Source organism: Anomalospiza imberbis, chromosome 4, assembly GCF_031753505.1.
Source record: "Anomalospiza imberbis isolate Cuckoo-Finch-1a 21T00152 chromosome 4, ASM3175350v1, whole genome shotgun sequence".
In the NCBI taxonomy this organism is placed as follows: domain Eukaryota; kingdom Metazoa; phylum Chordata; class Aves; order Passeriformes; family Viduidae; genus Anomalospiza; species Anomalospiza imberbis.
In genome coordinates this window covers 32619701-32639406 of record NC_089684.1, presented here as the reverse complement: position 1 = coordinate 32639406, position 19706 = coordinate 32619701, and the positions used below count along the sequence as shown (strand labels likewise).

At 42.8% G+C, this 19706-nt stretch overlaps 2 protein-coding genes across 3 annotated transcripts in view; one reads left to right on the top strand and one right to left on the bottom strand.

Annotated features, from left to right (window-relative positions):
• LRBA (LPS responsive beige-like anchor protein) overlaps window positions 1–19706 on the top strand; it is a 363194-nt gene that overhangs the window by 200632 nt on the left and 142856 nt on the right. The window lies entirely within an intron of this gene.
• MAB21L2 (mab-21 like 2) lies at window positions 187–2925 on the bottom strand. Its single transcript, XM_068187823.1, has one exon. It carries the CDS (start codon window positions 1772–1774, stop codon window positions 695–697), a length of 1080 nt encoding a protein of 359 aa, XP_068043924.1. The 5' UTR covers window positions 1775–2925; the 3' UTR covers window positions 187–694.

The following is a 19706-nucleotide window of genomic DNA, read 5'->3' as shown; positions in this document are numbered from 1 at the left end:
AAAAATGGAAACTAGAAGGAGGTTTAGAAAACATCAGTCAATATGCTGAGCTAAGGATTGGGCTAGGTGTTGCATTAAGCCTATCTTTACATCTCGTGGGTTCGTTTATTTAAAAATAATATTCCTTCTGAGGTTCAGAAAGAATCTATTTGCCTAAATTTAAGAACCATTCACAAAAAGTCAGTGTAAAGTTAAAGTAATATTTTTATTACTATTTGCAACAAGTCAGTTGTGGGGCACATAATCTGACCTTGGCACCGAAATACATTTAACAGTAAAACTTTTTTAAAGGGAGATTTGTACATATAGTTAAATAATTTTTTCACTTGGTGACAACATTCAGGCAAACAAGAGGGCATAAGAAAAGGACGATACATGGATTGGAAAATGTACCTTTTGGGTTTCGTTTTGAAGTTGCAAAAGTCCGATCGCTTCTTTTTGTGACCTTTTAAAAATTCACATTGGAGGACAGGAGGAGAGAGGCTCTTCCCTTCTTCTGTGCAAGGCGGTGGGAGTTTATGCTGGGAAAACCGTCGGCAAGTTTTAAAAGGCCGAACTGCAGGTGGGTGGGGGGGGTGGCGGGGGCGCGTATCTTTCGCCGCCTCTTTCTGTCGTCGTTCGCGTTAAATAAAAAGTTTTTTGGGCGCTGTTGTTGTTTACGGAGGGCGAGTTTTTGTGCGCGGGCGTGTTAACCCTATAGCTTGTCGAGGCTTTTGGGATTGGTGAGGATTTCTCTGGCTAGCCTCCAGGTCTGTTTGGCAGCGCTTTCCAGGGCCGAGTGGGGTTTGCCCTGAAAGAGGTCTAGGTTGGGCAGGAAGTAATGGGGGCAGCGCCGGCACTGCAGGCAGGAGATGAGCTGCAGGAGGATGCCGTTCAGCCGGTCGCCCAGGCAAGCCTCGTCCCAGTCGGTCTCCCGCGGGTGCTTCTCGCACTCGTACAGCAGCAGCGTCTTCATGTGGTAGTTGTTGAGGGGCTGCCCGGGCAGCTCCAGGTGCCGGTCGCGCAGCGTCTTCAGCACCGACAGGCACTTGTTCCGGCAGCCGCCCATCAGCAGCCGGTTCTCGGCCTCGCCGAACTGTAGCACCCACGCGTCGCTCTCGGCCGAGCTCTGTTTGCCCGTCAGCGAGTAGCACTCTTTAGAGAGCAGGTTGAAGCCCTCCGCCTTCACCTCCGCCACCCGGTTGGGGCCGGGCCAGGGGATGTGGGGCATGGGCCACTGCGCTGCGCTGCGCGGCCAGATCCCGGTACACTTGAAGGCGGGCGTGATCTGGACCACGTACCGCTCCCGGATGCGAAGCTTCACCTCGCTCGTGTCCGCGATCATCTTCACCACGTCCCGGTAGCTGCACTTGTCCACGGCCTGAGCCACCAGAGTCTGGAAGCGGGAGCGGATCTTGCGGGCGGACAGGTAGCCCGAGGCGGTGATGAACTCCACCCAGAGGGACATGCTGCGCTTGCGGCCGTCGCTCAGCTTGAGCACGGCGCAGCCCGGCAGGGAGCCGTCGTCCACGAAGTTGAAGACGCCCATCTGGTTGAGGTAGAGCACCACCTCGAACTCGGTGGGCGAGATCACCTCCAGCCCCTCATAGCGGGCGTCGATCTCGCTTAGGGAGCTGATGAAGCGCGGCTCCTGCACCTCCACCTCCTTCAGCACGTCCGACACGACCTTGCACACCTCCCGGATGGTCTTGGCGATGGCCGCCTTGCGCGCCTGGCAGCGCTCCGTGTAGTATTTGTTGAGCTGGTAGACCAGCTTGGCCTGCGCGGCGATCATGTTGGGGCACAGGTCCGGGCTGTACACCGGGCTCTCGCAGTACGTTGAGGGATCCAATGCTTTAGCGGTGGCTGCAGCTTTGCGGAGGGCACCAGCCAAATCGCAGACCCCCACCGCCTCCGAGAAGAAGGCAGCAGCGGCGCGCCAGTGAGAGCAATTAAAGAAATCGGGGAGGGCGGCGAAGCACAAAGGAGCGAAGCACAGCGCTGCCCCGGCGAGGAGGAGGAGGAGGAGCGGGCCGGTGCAGGCTCGGCGGCGGTGCTGGTGATGCCGGAGCCGGAGCCGGTGCCGGAGAGGCGGGCAGCCCCCGCGGGCTCCCGGAGCGCAAAGTTTTGGATGGCGATGGGGGCAGGGAAGTCTGGGCTGCCTCTGCGCTCAGGCGCCCCCCCCCACCCCGCGCAGCGACAAAAATGCCGATTCAACAGTTCATGGAAAAAAAACCCCAAAACAACAAACAAACTTCCCCAGGACTCGCAGAAGGTCCCCGCAGAAAAGCCGGTCGGCGGCGAAGTTTAAAACCGCACACGGTACGAGAGGAGGAGAAGAATGCGAGCAATGCCCTCAGCGGAAGAGTGAACTCTGTGTCTGTCTGTCTGTCTGCCTCTCTCTCTCTTTCAGTCCGTGGCACCGCCAGAGATGTGCATGAGTTTGGCTGCTGCTCGCTCAGACTGTCAGGGGGTGTTGTTGATTTCCCTTTTCCTGCTGGAGGCGTTGGCTGAACCCGGCTCTTTGGCTGTCTCTATCTTTAGGCGCAGACGGGTGCACTTGGTCTGTGATCTCTCATTCCTGTCCTGCAGCTCTACATAGATTGTTGTGAGAGAGACTGTATGGAGAGTTGTTGCTTTTTTTGTTTGTTTGTTTTCTTTGCACAGACTGTGTTTTATCCTGAGCGTGAGGAGGGCGTAGCTGCCGTGCCCGGGATGGGTTCTCCTCCCCCTCCCCACCCCTGGAAGTGCGCGCCGAGGCTCCCAGTGTCCGCGCCTCTGGCTCCGCTCCTGCAGCACCGTGTGCCCGCGTCCCTCTCGCGGCGCTGCCGCCGGGCCCTGTAGTTTATGAATGGGGCCGCGCGCGGGCGCGGGGCGGGGCCGCGCCGCCAATCGCCGCCGAGCTGTCAGCGCCGCGGCCAATCGCGGCACCCGGCGCGCGCACACGCGCCCGCGCTCCCGCCCCCGCCCCCGGGTCCGCTCCGCGCCGGGGCTTGGAGCCGGGATGGGCCGCAGGGCAACCGGGAGGGAGGCTCGGAGCGTCCCGCCACCTGGCACGGTGTGGCGGGGGGCACGGGGGAAACAAAAAAATCCCTGTAACTTCGCCGTGGCGGCCGGTGAAGGGCGAGGTGAGCTCGCTGCTCCCTCCGATCGCTGCGAGGGGACCCGGCGGCAGTGCCGGTGTGTGCGGGGAAAGGGGAAAGGCGGGCCGGGGCATTACCGCAGGCATAAATCTTATTTCGCTTAATGCCGGGCTGAAGCAGTGAAAGTGAGACCGTCACCGGAGTACCGTGGCACACCTTGTTTTACTGCCTCCAGTCACCTTAATTTAGATAAATCTTGTGCCATAAAGTTATTTTTTTCCTCCTAAAGCGTGGGTTTGAGTTATTCGAAAGGAAACGATATTTTATGCAAGTTTGTATTAATAAGACTATGGAATGGTTTGGGCATTAAAGCCGTAGCTCCGTGGTGTCAGGTCGGAAGGATCCCCGAGGCAGTACCTGCTGCGGAGGAGCCAGATCTGCTTTTCTTGCGGGAATTTAGGATGGAAGGGACAGCAATTTCCACACCTCCAGTGATCGGGGCAAGGATGTGTAGCTGCTTTGCCCTCCCCTGGTCCGTGCAGTCCCGCGGTGCCGGGCGGCTCTCGCCGTCCGGGAGCCCCGCCGGGGCCGGGGCCGGGGCCGTGGCCGTGGCCGTGCGGACGCGCGGTGCGCTCCTCCATGTAGAGCCTCCCGGTAAGCCGCTCGCAGCGGTTGGGCTGTGTTCCTTGCGCTCTCCTCCTTTCGCTGCAGCTGACTGATTTTAATAAAGAAAATACCGTCTGTTTTCTATGTGCGCTTAAATTAGAAACATGTCTGGTGCCGACCGTACCGCTGGAAGAAGTAAGTGTGGACGTGCCCGGCGCCGGTGCGGCTCCGTCCCTCGCGACGAGAGGATCGGCTCCCTGCTTCCCTGCCTGCCGCCGGGGCACTCTGCGCCCGGGGATAGGGATGCTGGCCCGGCGGCCCTCGGTGCCCGCAGCTGGCGTCGGTGTCAGGTGTACCCGCCGGGCCCGGCCCCGTCGGGAGGGAGATGAGCCCAGGGAAGGCTCCGAGGCGAGCAGCTTCCGAGGGGTGCGGGAGAGGGGGCAGACTGCCACGAGGGCAGAGTAGGCGCTGGCGCCGCTGCTCGCACGGTCTCTGGGGTGTCTCGGAGATGCGCGGACTGGAGCGGGGCTCTCCACCACGGGGCGCCGGTAAGTGCCTGCGAGCTGCCCCCTCCTCCCCGCGGCCGCGGCCGCACCCGCCCGGGGCGCTTGGAGGCTCGCTTGCGCGGAGCTTCCCTGCGCGGCTCGGCTGGCCCGGCGGAGCTGCCAGGGTCCCACGCCTCGCCTCCCGCTGGCCTCCGGCAAAGCGAAGAGTTAGTTGGGGCTGGGGGTCCCTTTCGCATGCCACCATCAAAGCTCCCGGGGCATACTCGCTGCCGGGCTAGCTCCGGTCTCCGCGCCGGCGAGGGCTCTGCACACACACCCTCCGAGCAGAGGTGGGCAGGAGGGCTCCGCGGGATCTCGCTTCTCGCAGAGAGCGCCCAGGCTAGGGGTTACCGAGTCCTGGGCGCGGAGGAGGTTGCCGGACCCTTCAGGCGGCCCTGGCAATGGCGGGGGCACACGCGTTCCTTTTTTCAGGGTAAAAGCAGGAGGAGAGAGCGAGTCTCTTCCCACTCCCCCCCACCCCACCCCCCCCGAAAAGGTGCCTAATGATGTAGCGTTACCAATGTTCAGATTTAAAACAATTCATTACCAATTTTCCTGCCTGAGGTTGAAGCCCTAGTAAATAATAAATCAGCTAAACAAAAGCTGACTTTAATTTATTGCCCCAACGCTAATTAGAAACATCATTTGAGCAATAAACTTAAACACTTCCAGCAAATAATGCACGTGAAATCCTTCTCTCCCGTGTCTGGGCGTTTGTGGCCTCACTGCATTAAGACCAGCTTTATCTGTGGCGGAATTTGCTCTCGCCGGGATGAATAATTGAAGGGGGAACAGGATCTGAGTGGGCTATAATTGAAGAGCCCTTGTCACCTCTGCTTTTATGTATGTTAGTGTAGAAGTCCATCAGCAGCTCCTTGATGGTGTATAAAACGAAGTGGCATCCCCTCCAGCCCTCCAGCAGCAGGAGATACTGTATTCCGTTAAAAAAGACCGTGTGCGTGCGTGTGCCGCAGAGAGGGGAACTCTCAGGGCTAAAAGCCACTTGAAGTCTTCAGACCGATTGATCTGTATTCTCTCGTTATAATCCGTCTCATCATACTTGAGTTAATGAGGCAGGGGCGGGGGTGATCTGATGGTCCTTGACAAATTCATTAGGGAGGCTGCGGGACATTTTATTTGACTGTTAAACATCGTGTTTGTTTGGTTTAAGCAGTGCCAACATCAGCATGCCGCTGCCTGGAGCTATAGTGTTTTGTTAGCGAGGGCTTCTGTAAAAAGATACTGGGAAGGGGACGCGGTGTGCAGTGTTTGCTCTTGCCTTGGCTCCTCCTGCCCCCTCCCGCTCGTACGGCAGGGAGCTCGGGCGGGTGTAAATCCAGCCGTGCAGGCAATGTATGTGCTACGGTATTTTCTTCACACTCAGGATGACAATGTAGCAGCGAAGGGCTGCCATTAAGCCTTTTTTTTTTCCCATCAAGAGAACATTATGGATTTGTGTTAACCACTGAAACAACAAAAGAAAAAAAGCTGGAAAGCAGCTTAGAGTTTTAGCAAAATAAGCATGCAAGTTTTTTGCTGCGTTATGATATAGCATGCTTTCATTTGTTTGCCTAAACAGCTTATCAACATGGCATACGTTAAATATTTCAGAGTCTTTTAATCATGACTGGTGTATTTTAAAGTTTCTATAACATGCTACTGATAAAAAGTGTAATTTTTAAGGTAAATCAAAGTTTAATCAAAGTGACTTAAGGCTGCTAAAGGATTTCTGCCAAGCCTGTCCTTTTTCTCTCCTTTGCTGAGAGGCAGAGGGAAAAGTGAATATAGGAGCAGGTGCTCCCAAAAGGGCTGAGAAGTATTTTTAAGAATAGCATATGAAATATGTATGTTTGTATATGCTTTGTTCATGGCAGCTTTGCCAATGAGACCCAGCTAGCGTTCCATTATTTTCTAGTAGTTGGTTTGCTCTCTGTCCTTTCATTTAGTGGAAACAGTTTTGCAGAAAACGGAATAATTAATCTGCTTGTAGAACCTAGCATTGTGTTATTTTCTTCCCGGAGATCAGTCTTCAAACATTCTCGGCTTTAAGTGCTTTGTAGGACTCTGCTTCCATTTATAGAAGAACTGTATGGGAAAAGAGCTAGTGCCCTTTGCCTGTCATTTTCATACATTCCTGCACTGCTGATGAAGCTTGAACTGCTGCAGGGAATGTATGGATTTGAAAAGAAATGATTCAGTAATGCATGTTGTGTTTCTCCACAGCAGAACCAGGTTAACAGTTACAGCCAGCACTGTGCTGGCTTTGAGGGATAAAATTCCTTTTGCATTTGATGGTGTACAGTGTGTACCTCTTTTTGGGAGTCATGGCTTGGCTTTAGTATCTGCTGATCTGTTATAAGGTCTGTGTTTATGAAATTACTTGATGGCACACACTCGAGGAGTAAGGAGAATTTCATTTTTACTAATCTCATTAATGTATCTCATCAGTCTAAAGTATTGTAGAAATCTTGTACCTTCTTTTTCCTGTGAAGATTGAGTGGTATGGCAATTAAAGAATTCATACATGTTTCTAAGTCTCCCCTAGCTTTCATTTCTTCAGCAGGAAAGGGGTTGTTTCCAGCTACTCCTTTAAGTAGCTTATTTCTGCTTTCCTGTTCAGTCTTGAAATGTGAATGTGTTCATAATCTGGTGTTTAACCATAAACAGTCTACTACTGAGGAACTTTTTCTAAGTTTTTGAACTTTGCATTAAAGGTAGCATCTTCTCTTTTCTCATGGTGACTAATGGTGACTTCTTTTAGCTGTAGACTGATTTGAATGCTAAATACTGTTTTGTAATTTTATCTTTAATAAGTTGACAATCAGGGAAAATCAGACGTGTACTAAAAAGAGCAATTCTAGTGCTTTTGTAAAATTTTTTTCCTGTTAAAACTTCATGTGGGCCTTTTGTTTGGATGCAGTTGGGGTGGATGCATGCAGTTTCATCCATTAGAAGTAACCAAGTTCATGTCCGTTGGCTGGTCTTTATTTATAATAACTGATTAAATATAGTAAACACATCACTTTTAAGAAGTGAAAGCATGTAATATGCCAGAATTTTCTCAGCATCACCTCCTGTTGAATTCATTAACACTCATTTGCTTGAGAAAAAATATGACGTGGGCTACAGAGATAATGTCTGGTTCTTAATAATGCTGTGAGGCTGAATCAGTACTTCTTTTAAAAATACAAAAAATACAAAGATGTTATAAGCAAAATCAAAGTTTCAGAAATTAAAAAAAGATTAATTTGCAGGCTTTTGGGTTTTTTTGTCAGTAGCTTCAGATGATTGCTCTGCTTATTGCCTTAGATATTGAAGTCTCTGTGCATATGTGTAATGATGCCAACAGACAACAGCCTTTGTGGTTTTACTGGTTAGACAGCTATTTTGGAGATCAAAATCTTCATGCAGCTTTGTGAGGGCAAAGCATATGTATAAGTTAACCTAAAATTGTCTGAGTTACACTTTTAAAATGTCAATTTCTAGGTCCAGAGGCAAAAGCTCCTCCTTTATAAGCTTATACTTTAAAAAGTGCTTTTTCAAGTACAACATATAGCAGTGTGAAATCCTCTGCTCCTCACCAGCCGCTGTACAGGTTATAACCTTTCAGTGAGTTTCTATGAGGGCAACTTATAAATGGAAAGGGTGTTGTGGGAGGAGAGAATGGAGGGGGCTCAATCTTCTCAATAACAGTGGTGACCAGCACGGAATATATTGAGTCTCTCTCTCGCTCTCCTCCCTGTATTTTATGATGATTTTGTTTTGACTTGGGTCTGATAGGAAAAGCATGCAATTTTTATTTAATTTAAAGAAAGTCCTGTTTGAGTGGTCTTCTAACTGTTCCCTCATTCAAATTAAATGCAGAGTTAGAACCATCTATTTTTCTGTGCATTGTACTTCATAGTTTTGAATTTTTATCCTTTGAAAGTACTATGTTGACATAAAAGTAGTAAACTATTAATTTTAAAAGCATTGCAGGGCTTTTGTTGCTGCTTTTAATGAGAGAATCAAATCATAGCTAATCCTATTTTATATCTTGCTGTGCATATCTTATTTCAGAATAACTTCTCCATGTTAATATGTTGCTCTCTTTTTAATTTTCTTATGAATTAGGTAAAACCTGTGTGCAAAATAGTTCAAGGTACCATCTCCCACTGCTGGAAAGGGGAAACTGCATTGGCTCAAATAATGTATAGAAGCCATCTGCATAGTTTAATTGAAATAATATTTGGTGATCTAAGAGATGGAAATTGTTCCTTTTCTTTAACCATCTGAAATAAAACTGGGATGTAAACCAGCTGTCTTGGCCTATGGAAATCAAGGTTCTGCCAGTCTGTTTCTTTTCTTCATTTTCTACTTCTATCTTCCTTTATTATCTTTGTATCCCAAGGAGTCTTTCTTATTTTCTAACTGGTTTTGTCTGCAACAAGGGACTGGGTTGGTGTGTTTAAATAGACTCTGGATAGAGTGAAAAATCTTTGATCTATGGCTATGACTGCTTCCAAATGATTTGCTTGCTGGGACTGGACACTGTCCATGCCCTTTCACTTCACTATCAGATAGGCACACAAAAAGGACTTGACATGCTACCAGATGCATAGTTAATCATTGCATTAGGTCTGTAAAGGGGACCATCCAGACTCAATTAGGTCTACCATTTTTAACTAGTGTTTGCTCTGTGGTTTGTTTGGAGTACAATATTAATTCTAACTGCCATTCTGTTTATCTAAAAGGGCTTTAACACAGTTCTATGCTTTCATTTTCAAGGAGTCTTCTCTGAATTTGTACTGTTTTGTGTTAGTTTAGAACATTGTAAATTTGGTACTATGTAAAAAATATTGCAGTGTGACATATTATCTGAAGCTTTAATGAAAAAGTTTTTTTTCTTTTTGTATTTCAGCAGTTTTCCTTTCTCAATTCCAATTTCAAAAAGTGCATTTGAAATAACCTAAATGCAGCAGCTGGCATATATTGAGTCAGCATTCAGAAGTAAAGCTTACAAGGATATCTGGAGTTTTGGAAAGGAGTCTTAAATGCTGAAAACCAAGTGGCAGCATTTTTCCTCTCACTTATTTACCAAGAGCTGGTCTGGCATTGCACAGTTTTGTGCGAGAAGGATATTAAGGGTGCATGAGTTTAAAAAGTGGAGTAAAAAAGCATTACTTAAATTGTTGTTCTGAATCTTGCCTGAGATTTCTAGGAGCAGTTTGTGTATTTACATGTACAGTTGTTAACTGTATGCACTGAATCAAGTCCAGTGAAAATTCCTAGCCTTCTCAGAGTTTCAAAAAATTAGTATTCACTACAGTTTGTAGATGTAGCCAGTCCTTTCATGGTATGAAGCAGCTTGGGTGTTCAAATTGTATAAATTCTTTGGATCACTCATGCTGTCTGCATTTTCCAGTAATGATTATATTGTGTATGGCAGGCCCATGGAAGCAAGAGCATAAAAGGGCAGGAAATAATTTTTGATTGAAAATTAATATATAAGAAAGGAACACTTATCAGAGACTGTAAAGGAATTTTCATTTCGTCTTTATATTTATTTATTTTGGAAGAATGGAGGAGCAAGGCATTCAGCTATTGACTTTTTAAAAAAGTTTATATATAGTTACAAAAACTGTTGTATTAAACTTCAGATTGTAGTTCAGCCTTAACTTTAGATCTTAGTTTAGTTCAGTCTTAACTTTAGAAAGCAAGATTTCTTGCTTTAGTTCTTTGCTTCATGGTTGTCAATATCCTTTGGAGGAGGGCACATGCATTAAAATGTAACATTTATCGTTTAGTTGTAGTCACAGGGATATTTAGAAGTTGCTAATGGATTTCCAAGATGCAGGATGTACAAGTGGATAGTACTCAGAAGTGCCAGTTAGGGCTCTCTGGAGACTTTTAAATAATTTATGGCTACCTGCTGCTCCAAAATACAGGTGTATGTCTGGGTATTTTACATTAATGTTTCATATTGATGCATATAAATACTCAGTGGACAATAAACCTAGTACAGGAGTCCTTCAGAGGTGCAGACAGGTGGCTTTTCCCCATCCATCATCTGTCCTGGAGGTTCATTCTGACTGGCATCTGCATGCCAGCACACCTCCAAAGGGGAATTGTTTGTGTACTTTGGGGGCTTCCAGAGTGTGAACTTGAAAGAAAGTGGGGCTTGAAATGTGCAGTCATTTGTGAATTTATGCTTTATCTCCCTTCACTTGAAAATTTATGAGGAGAGTGACTTAGGGTGCTTGCGTTGTGTGTTCCAGGGCTTGCCCCCACTGATAACACGCTTGTTGGCGTGAAAGTGCAATGCAAATTATGACAGTTACAACCTTCTGTTTTGTTTAACCTGTCAGTGGATTTCCTGGCTCAGTGCTGAGGGCAATGGTGTGTTCAGCTAGTTCCATATTCACCTAAACTTAAAAGGTCAGGTTTCTACAGGCAAGCCTAGTCAAAGCCTAATTGATGAGGAGGGCAGGGGGACAGAATTTACTGTTCTGTTGGCTAGTTTCATATCGTTAGGTTGTCCTGAAAGCATCAGGCAGTCACAGCCCCTTTCATGTAAGTGCTGACCCTAGACAGGAGCTGACAATCAAAAGAGGCAGCCACAGGAACCAGTGCAAGTAGGCTATTGATTTTTCAGTTAGGTCTAAGTAGTTTGTAGTATGGGTAATGGGTGACAGAAGCAGGTATGTCATTATCAATGAGCTCCAGAACAGTAGCGACAGCCCCCGCTCATATTTCCTTCAGCACTGACAATAGGCATCCTGCACTGGTCAATAAATCGCCCAACCTTTTACTGACAAGTGACTTGGAGGTGGGGGGGGAGTCAAAGAGCTGAACTTCCCGTACTTGAACTTGACATGGCTGCAGAGCAAGGATCTCGACATCTGCATTGCTGGCTTGTCAGGCAAGGAGCTGAGGAGAAAGCAGGGAACAGAACAATGGGAGCTGTGCGGTCACGGAAGGTTAACTTTATTTTCTGCCTTCTAGAAAGTCAAAGATTTTCTCGAGTTCAAGTGAAATAGCTTAAAATACCAGCTTTCTATATCAGCATGATCTGCTTCAGTAGTTAATTTAGGTTACCATGGCAGGGCTTTGTTTTTACTTTAGTATTGCTCTGCATTTCATCAAGGTTATACTGCCATAGCAGTACAAAAATCACAGTCTGCCATTCAAAATCCGCTTTTAATTCCTAGTTTCCTCTTCTTAAATTTCATATATAGAGACTATTTAAATATATTAGTGGTTTCTTATAAATCCAAAGTGTTAGCAATACAGTTTCTGTTCTGACTACCAATGCTGTTTTGGGTCAGTAGTGGAGGACCAATACTGTAGGAAGCTGAATAAAGTTTTTATGACTTGGATTTTACTAGCTGTGTTTTTGCTGAGTTTAATAGAGGTAGATCCAGATTTTAGCTTTACACTTAATTAAATTCTGAAAGATATTGGAAGAACATAAAAATTGTAATAAGTGTTTTTTAATTTTTTTTTTTTAAGTATACCTGTATGGAAAATCAGTTAAATGAACTCATTCATCTTAATCTGAATTTCATGAGGTTTTCTAATATTGTTACTTTATTTGAGCAATGTAAGTTATCTGCATTTTTTCAGAAGTTGGAATTCAGTCAGGTTTTATGCTGTGCACAGATGTTAACATAGCATATGCTTATAATTAAAAAAAATCTTTCGACAAATTGAAATAAAGCAGAAGAGTAAATGTTTTGAAAAACTTCCTTAAAATAACTCATTGCTTTGGTATCTTGTTCAACAATGTTTGTAATGTTACACAGAGCAGGAATCTGAGACTGTGTGTGTTGAATAGCTGCAAAGTATCATCTGTGACTGAAACTTTCATCTGTTTGCAGCAGCTAAAGCTGTTTTCTTCATGGCTGACTCTAACTTCAAGGGCAATGTTGACACGGACTCAAGAAGTGGGGTTGAAATTTATCACTGGATTATGAAATCCTTTAATAAATATTTATATAAGCTAAAAACCTGAATACCTGTTTATTTGGAGCACTTATGAAATCGATTAGTTGTAAAGTTAGTAGTAAGTAGTGTTGATTAGTAGTTGATTAGTTAGTAGTAAAAATCTGTTTAGATATTGCATTTACCTATTTACCTATTGAACAAAGCTTTGGAAGAGGGGCTGGCTAGCTGTCTTCCAGAGGAAAAGAAATTTAATTTAGTTGGATGAAAAGTGTGCGAGGTTGTTTGAGTCCTTCCGTATTTAATGGGAATTTTTCTTCTGTCAGTTGTTTTCTTTATCCTGCAGGACCTTTTTTTCTTCTTTTGTTAAACTAGCTAAAAAGTACAGCTATGCAGCCTGAATCTTATCTTTTCTTATAAACAGGTTCAGCCTCCTTTACTGTATTTTTAGTGTTGCTGGCATGCTGTATTATTGCAGAAATGTAAAAAGGAGCTGTAGAAAGGCAACAAATTAAATTTTCATGAAAGAACACCTAATCAGCAGTGACAGGGTAAGAGAAAGATGATTGCCACTTGGTCATTGTGGAGAGGCACTTAGACTTGGTGTCAAGGCTTCTGTTAATGATGACTAATGTCTTTCTTGGAGAAAACACATGCTCAAACATGCCACAGTCCAGAAAAAGAGTAGGGGAATAGGCGCATTAAGGAAAAAGGCTGTGGATCCTAAAACAAAAGCTTAGGTCTTCAGATGAAAAGAAGGGTACAGTGTTTTTGCAATGTCAGAAGGCACGCCTATGGAACTGTTCTTGTTGCACCCTTTAAGAATAAATAATAATAATAATAATAATAATAATGATAAATGTATATAGGCATACACTGTTGTGGTCTACATGGTGTCTGTTGCTTTAATTAAAAAGGGAGATGGTGATGACACAGATGTGTAAGCATTCTGGTCAGAAATAAACAGTCACATTTCCTCTTCTGTTAACAAAGCTTGCTTTTCTAAAAGAACAAAAGCCTCTGCAAAATATTCTTACCTAAGCAGAGCACTCTCTTCTGAATAAACCTGCTGTAGCCAAATGTAAAATGACTCAAAAGACCTTTTTCAAATCTTCAAGCTTTGTCTTTTAGGTATATTGTCAAAGAAGGTGGCATGTGTCATTCCTTCAGCTTTTCCCAAAGTGAGACCTTTCAGAAGGGCATTTGCAATGCTTGTCATATTTTTTCATATACATCTTATTGGCCTGACAAGTCTAGAGGACCATGAGAAAACAGATGTCATTGCATTCAGACAACACTAATTACTCTGGGATTTTTGCAGCCTCAGTGCCTGCATGTAGCTGTCGATTATGACTGTTTATGTGGCCCATCATGGGTACACGATGCACATTCAGATGGTGTCACCAGCCTTTGTGTTCCCTGTTATCACGCAAGAAGATGGAAACATCAGCAACAAGCATCGCAAGAACGAAATGCCTTAATGGGATACTTCTACATGCATTTTGCTAAAGAATGCATTCACAGTCCTTATTAGATTTAAGTGTTTTAGCATCTGTTTGCTAACTGGAGTGCAGCGCAGTGGCTGTCACTATTCACCGTGGTTCTTTATGTTGCAGGCTTTCGTTTTCTGCAATTGCATAAACACTACCTGAAAAATGCTGATTGACCCAGCAGTTGTCAGAAATTTCATGCCTCTAATCTTTGTACCAAGCAGAGATTTTTCTGTGTCACAGTTCACATTAGAAACCAACAGCCTTGTTTTATTCTCTTACAGACTGCGTTGTTGGTACTTCCTTGGTTAAATTTTCTTAGCGACTCTGTCATTTCAGAGTCTCTTCTTCCTCTGCAGCAATGACTGCTGCAGGATTTCTAACACAAAGTTCAAACAGTGGTCACGCCATGGCCTTACTTTGTGTGTTATCTTGAATTTTGGTGTGTGCTTTATAAGCAGAACAACCGATGTTAATCACAGATTGGAAAATGAAAGCTCCAATAATGTAACTTCACATGCTGATGAAGCAGAAATAGAAGCAGCTTTATCAAAGATGTATGATGAGATAAAACTGCAGTCTCTGCTGTACAGTTATAGTAATTATGACTAATGAACCGTCCAGTCTGGATGAAATGGCATGCCCACAGGGACTGTGGCCAATCACTTGTGACTTATGCAAACTGAACAAAACATTGATGGTGTTCCAGATTCCCTGTAAGAACAGGAAGTGTGGTCTTTGTTTGGAACATCAGCTTTGTCAAGTTATTTTCAAGCAGTTCAGGAATAAATGGCATTAGTATATAAAAGTCTTAAGGGTTAGAGTTTGATGGGTTTTAAAATGGGTATAAAGAATTAAAATTTGCCAATTTTATTAAAAATGCTAAGATCCCAAATTAAACCCCTGGTGAGGATGGCACATACACTGCAAATATACTTCAAAATTGTTCTGTCATCTTGCTAATGTGAGTCATTGGAAGCACATGTTACATTGAAATATGCTGAGTACAATTAAAGCCAAAGATGCAAAACATCTGAATATAGGCTTGTATCTATTCAGGTTTCTGGTGATAATTTGAAGTATTAACAAATTTGCTTGATACCTGATACTTTCATTTAAATTTCGATGCACACTGCATTTTAAGCCAGCCATAATTTTTAAGTGGGAGAAGACAGGTGTACAACCTGAAAGACAATTTCTTGTAGAAAGAAGGTTAAGTCACAGAAGCAACATACAATGGAGCTTCAATAAGTTTTGACAAAATATAGACTAGCAGAATAGTAATTTTAAATCAGTTAATTTTTATGAAGATACTGTGTGTAGCTGTAAAAAAAGAAAAAAAACCCCAGAATTCTGAATACTGAAATGCAGATTATGCAGAGACTTCTGAATTTAATTGTATGATAACAGCAGAGCACAAAAAATACTTTTCTAAATTTCATTTAGAAAAGCTAAATTATTTAGGCCCAGTCTGGAAGCAGTTGTGGATCAGCAAATGTTTGAAGGATTTGGGAGTAAAATGATCAATATGTTACAGATGTTAATGATACATTACAATCAGTTTAGCATTTTGGCTGAACCCCTCCAGAAGGCTACAAAGAAAAAAAATATTTCAAAAATTAGTTGCAAATGAACTAATGAAAAAGTAAGAAACCTACCTTCACCCACTTATCCACCACCCTTAAACCATTTAGAGCAAAATTGAAGCATCATTTGACAAAAAACATTTGTTAGACTGTTGCGCTGTTTAACAATGGTTTACCCACTCACACTAGAATTCTCAAATACTTTGACACTTCTGTTATTTCTATTTTGAATATATAGAGAGACAATTCAAGGGGCCTGCTAAGAATTAGAATCCTTTCCTTTTGTCTCTGGCAATAAAGCATATTGCATCAAATATTGCAAATGTGAAAATATTGTGTATAGTTCAGAGTAATGTTAAGATAAAGAATGCTGATAAGTAAATTCTGAAAATGACTGCATTTTGGCTCTGATAAATAATTAAAGGTAAGATCTTTTGGAGACTGTGGCACACTTAAGTATGAGTCTCTCAGTGTCATTTCAGAATCAATAACATGCAATGCATTATGTACATTATCTCATTTTACTGCACAGAAAGTTGCATTCTGATTACTTTGATGGTTGTATCAGGCTTGCGCTAGTGAAATCAGGACTGAATTTGTTAGATGATATACAAATGTAGAAAATATATATATATTTAAATGTATGTGTGTATGTTGTAGCAATATTTGGAAGAAATTCTCATATGTATTAAGATGAAATTGCAACTTTGAGATTGGATTTTTTAGGCATATACAGCTCTGTCATCTTGTTATGAAATCACTGGTAAAATTAATATAAAATTAAGCATGGATCAGCTTTTTGTGTATTTGGGGCATCCATTGCTATCCCTTTTTATCTTTTACAGATCTGCATGCATTATTGGTGCTTCTATATAAAATACCATATGGAGTTGGAGCTACTTGGAACTTGTATAAATGATGCAAATAAATATTGTGGAGCATAGAATCTCAAGGACTGAATTTTATCTTCCTGTTGCTATGTGTATTTGTGTACATATGTAAGATACCTAGAATGTTGTTATATTTGGGAGCCAGCTTTTTGTGTGAGAGAGGCTGTGTTTGGGATTCCTGAAATTGAACTGTTGCTGATTTTTCCCTTTGGCTTGCACAACAGAGTTGACTCGCTTATGACTGTAGGCACAAATCAGTCTTCTGATTTGGGAGACGGATTGAAATAGAAAATTACTCTTCAGTGCAGGAAATTTAGAATTCAGTGCAAGTGAGAGCAGCTGGGTGGCTGCTTTAACTTTTGCTGGCTTTTATAATGACTGTTACTAAACAGAGTTGGTCTGACCAGCTTGTCCTGCTTGCCTTATTCATCCCAAAAATATCCCTGATTAGTCTTATGCTTGAGGCAGGTGGAGGAAAAGCTGGTGAAAGTGTAATTGTGTTGTCTTTGTCTAAGATTTTCCTTGTACCCAGATGTCTTCAGTTGCCCATTTAGGGAAGACTTGTCTTGCTTGTGAAGTTCTGGAAATCAGAGGGAACCTTGAAATAATTATTGATCTGCCTCCTGTTACTCTTGGTCTGGCTTCTAATTGTACCTGTGCTGATCTAAATCCACAATAACTCATTTAACTGATTTGTATGACACTGTTAGAAAAACAAAGAAGATCGCAGCAGAGTCAGGAAGAAACTTTTTTCCTATTACATCAGTTTTGAAATTGCTTTCTTTTGGTACTGCCTCTGGAATCAAAGTCAAAATAAAAAAAAATGTATGTGAACTAGTGGTATTAAGAAAAAAAGAGTAAAGTTAACAATTTTTTTTTCTTTTTTTTTCTTTTGACCAGTTGGCTGTAAGTATCAATCACCTACCACTTTTGGAGGGGATGATAATAATAGAAAGCAATAATCACTAGCCTCCAAAATATAACTAAGCAGTGAAAACCAAGGCATTTTTGGAAGTGAAATGCTTGTTTTGTTTGAAAACACAAACTTTATATTCTTTTTGAGAATGGGTTTGAAACCTTTCCTTCACACAGTGTTGGGTTTGATTATAAAATAATCAGTTATATTTGTCATGAGTATTTTCTACTTGAGTTGATATACAAAAAATTTGATATAAAATTCCAGCAGTGAATGGAGATATATATATATATATATATATGTATATATATATATATCAATGGAAATTGAATGTCAGTTATTTTTTACTCTCTCTACACTTTAGCAATTGTATATTGTGTCAGAAGTATTTGTTTCTCAAGGGCACTTGCCAAGCTCCTTGCAGATAATTTTATGTTGTTTGTTGGAGTCTGAATTCCAGATATTTTTGTTGTTCTGCCTCCTAGCTATCATTATTTTAAAGCATCATGTTTAACCTTAATTTTTTTAATTTTTCTTTCGTGTGAAACAAATGCTAAGATCCCATGTCCTCTGTTGCTTGTAGGTGTTGCTTTGCTTTTTTCAAGAATCCTAAACTAATAAAGTAAATATCACACCTGCTATATAGTGTTAATCTTTTTTCTGTTAATCAAGAAGTTTGTCCTGTGCTGGAGAAAATAAATAATTAGAGATAGGTAAGAGGTGAATGATGTGTAGATGTAAATACTCTGTAGATTTACGCATGCTGCTTGGCAGCTCTAGGTCTCTTTTGAGGTAGTCATGAAAACTTAAATTGTGTGCCTCATATATTTAAGGCCAGTGAGCCTATATGATTTTATTAATGTGCTATAAATCTTATATTCACGAGCACTGTTTACTACTGTGCAGTATATTTAAAAGAAAATTTATACCTCACTGCAGAAGGAAGGTAGGCTAGTGAGAAAATGCAAGGGTGGATCTCAAACATTTGTCCGAATCTGACAAGTATTTGCAAGGAATTTGCTCCTGTAAATTTCTGCTGGGAGCAAATGGTACTCATTCTAGTCTCAATTTTAATAAAAACCATAGATACCTATTTATGCATACACAGGTGGAGCATGGGCATGTCTTTTGTCTTTGTCTAGACACAGGAACTTTTTGTGTGTTCGCGTATGGCACACTCTGGATCATGGGACAAGCTTTTAATTCTGTTTTAAAGCAGTCCATTCTTCAGTTTAGAGTAGTACCTGGAAGACCTTACTGGAGACCCTGGACACTTTTCTGAAGGAATAGTGGTTGTCTTTGTGAGGCATGTCTTCGGCCACATCATTCCCTCCCTATTCTATTTCTTCTGGACACAGCAGCGTTCCCTAGCCAAGAAGGCTGGATAGTTATACTGATTCAGTGTGTGAGTTAGGATGCCACAGAAACTCAAGACAGGTAATTTTCCACAGAGAAGACTGATTTGATAATTTTTTGGTAAACTACTTGTGTTTTCCTTCATTATAATACCTAACAAAACTCTTTCTGGTCTCTAGGGATTGGCAGGAGGTTGCTGCAGCTGTGATTGACTCCAGTAGGGAAGCTGCCTCCGTCAAAGTTACTTGCCTAATGCTGTTGAAAGGGCAGTGATTATATCACCAAGGAAGCATTTTTTAGTTGTACGGGTGCATTGTAGGTTGCACAGAAAAATACAGTTAGTGTATCATGTGTAACCTTCCATGCTCCTTAAGCTTGCACTTTCACCTTGCAGTGCTTAAAATATTAGTCAGCAGTACAAAACAGGTATTCTCGATGCCTGAAGTGCTGTTTAAAGTCTTTTTTTTAATGCTCCTTATGCTTTTATGCTCTTCAGAATAAATATCAGGTTCTTATGCCATTTAAAAAGAAGGCATGTGTACTTTGCTATGCAGTTTTCAAGTGCATGAGGCAACGAAAGCATTCCTCATAATGGAGACATGCACAGAACAATTCAAGAAGTGATTTTGGAACGTGTGAAAATTCTACACTTTGACATAATTTGTTGCCACTGAACTTACTCTTGTAGATATTTGTTTCTTAATTTGTAGCATTAGCAGTTATTTCTCTAATTATTGAGTATTTCATCTAAACAGGCTCAGTAATGGGAGATCTTTTACAGCTTTTTTATAGAATCTTGGGGGTTTTTGGTCCTTACTGCAACCTTCAGAAACTTCTTAAAGAATAAGTATTTGTTTTGCTGTGTCCTATTAGAATGGAAAGTTGCTATATGTGGTGAGGAAGAAGGGATTGGGACATACCAAGTTGTTTGGAGTACGCTGTTTCATTTGTGTGACATTATGTCTGGGGGTAGTAAATTTCAATGTACAGCTACATGCTCCCTCAGGTAGCATGGAGCAAATTTGGTGCAAGCTGCTGTGACCCTGCCCTCCCTGCTCTGACGTTGTTTGAGCTCTGCAGTGCATGCAGGGTGGCTGTTCCACTTGAAAAAAGAATCCTCCCACCCTAAGAGAGCCAGTTTTCAGCTGCTTGAGCTCCCTGAAATAGTGTTCTGTCTATCATTCCCTGGTATTTGTGCTAGTGGAAAGAAATGTTTGGGGTTGCAGGGAGCGTGGAACTGCATCAGCCTGGATTTGTGTTTGCTTAAATAGCTATGGAAGTGATGCTTAGCCTGCTTTTCACAAGCATTGCTCTCTTGTGCATCCTCTGGAT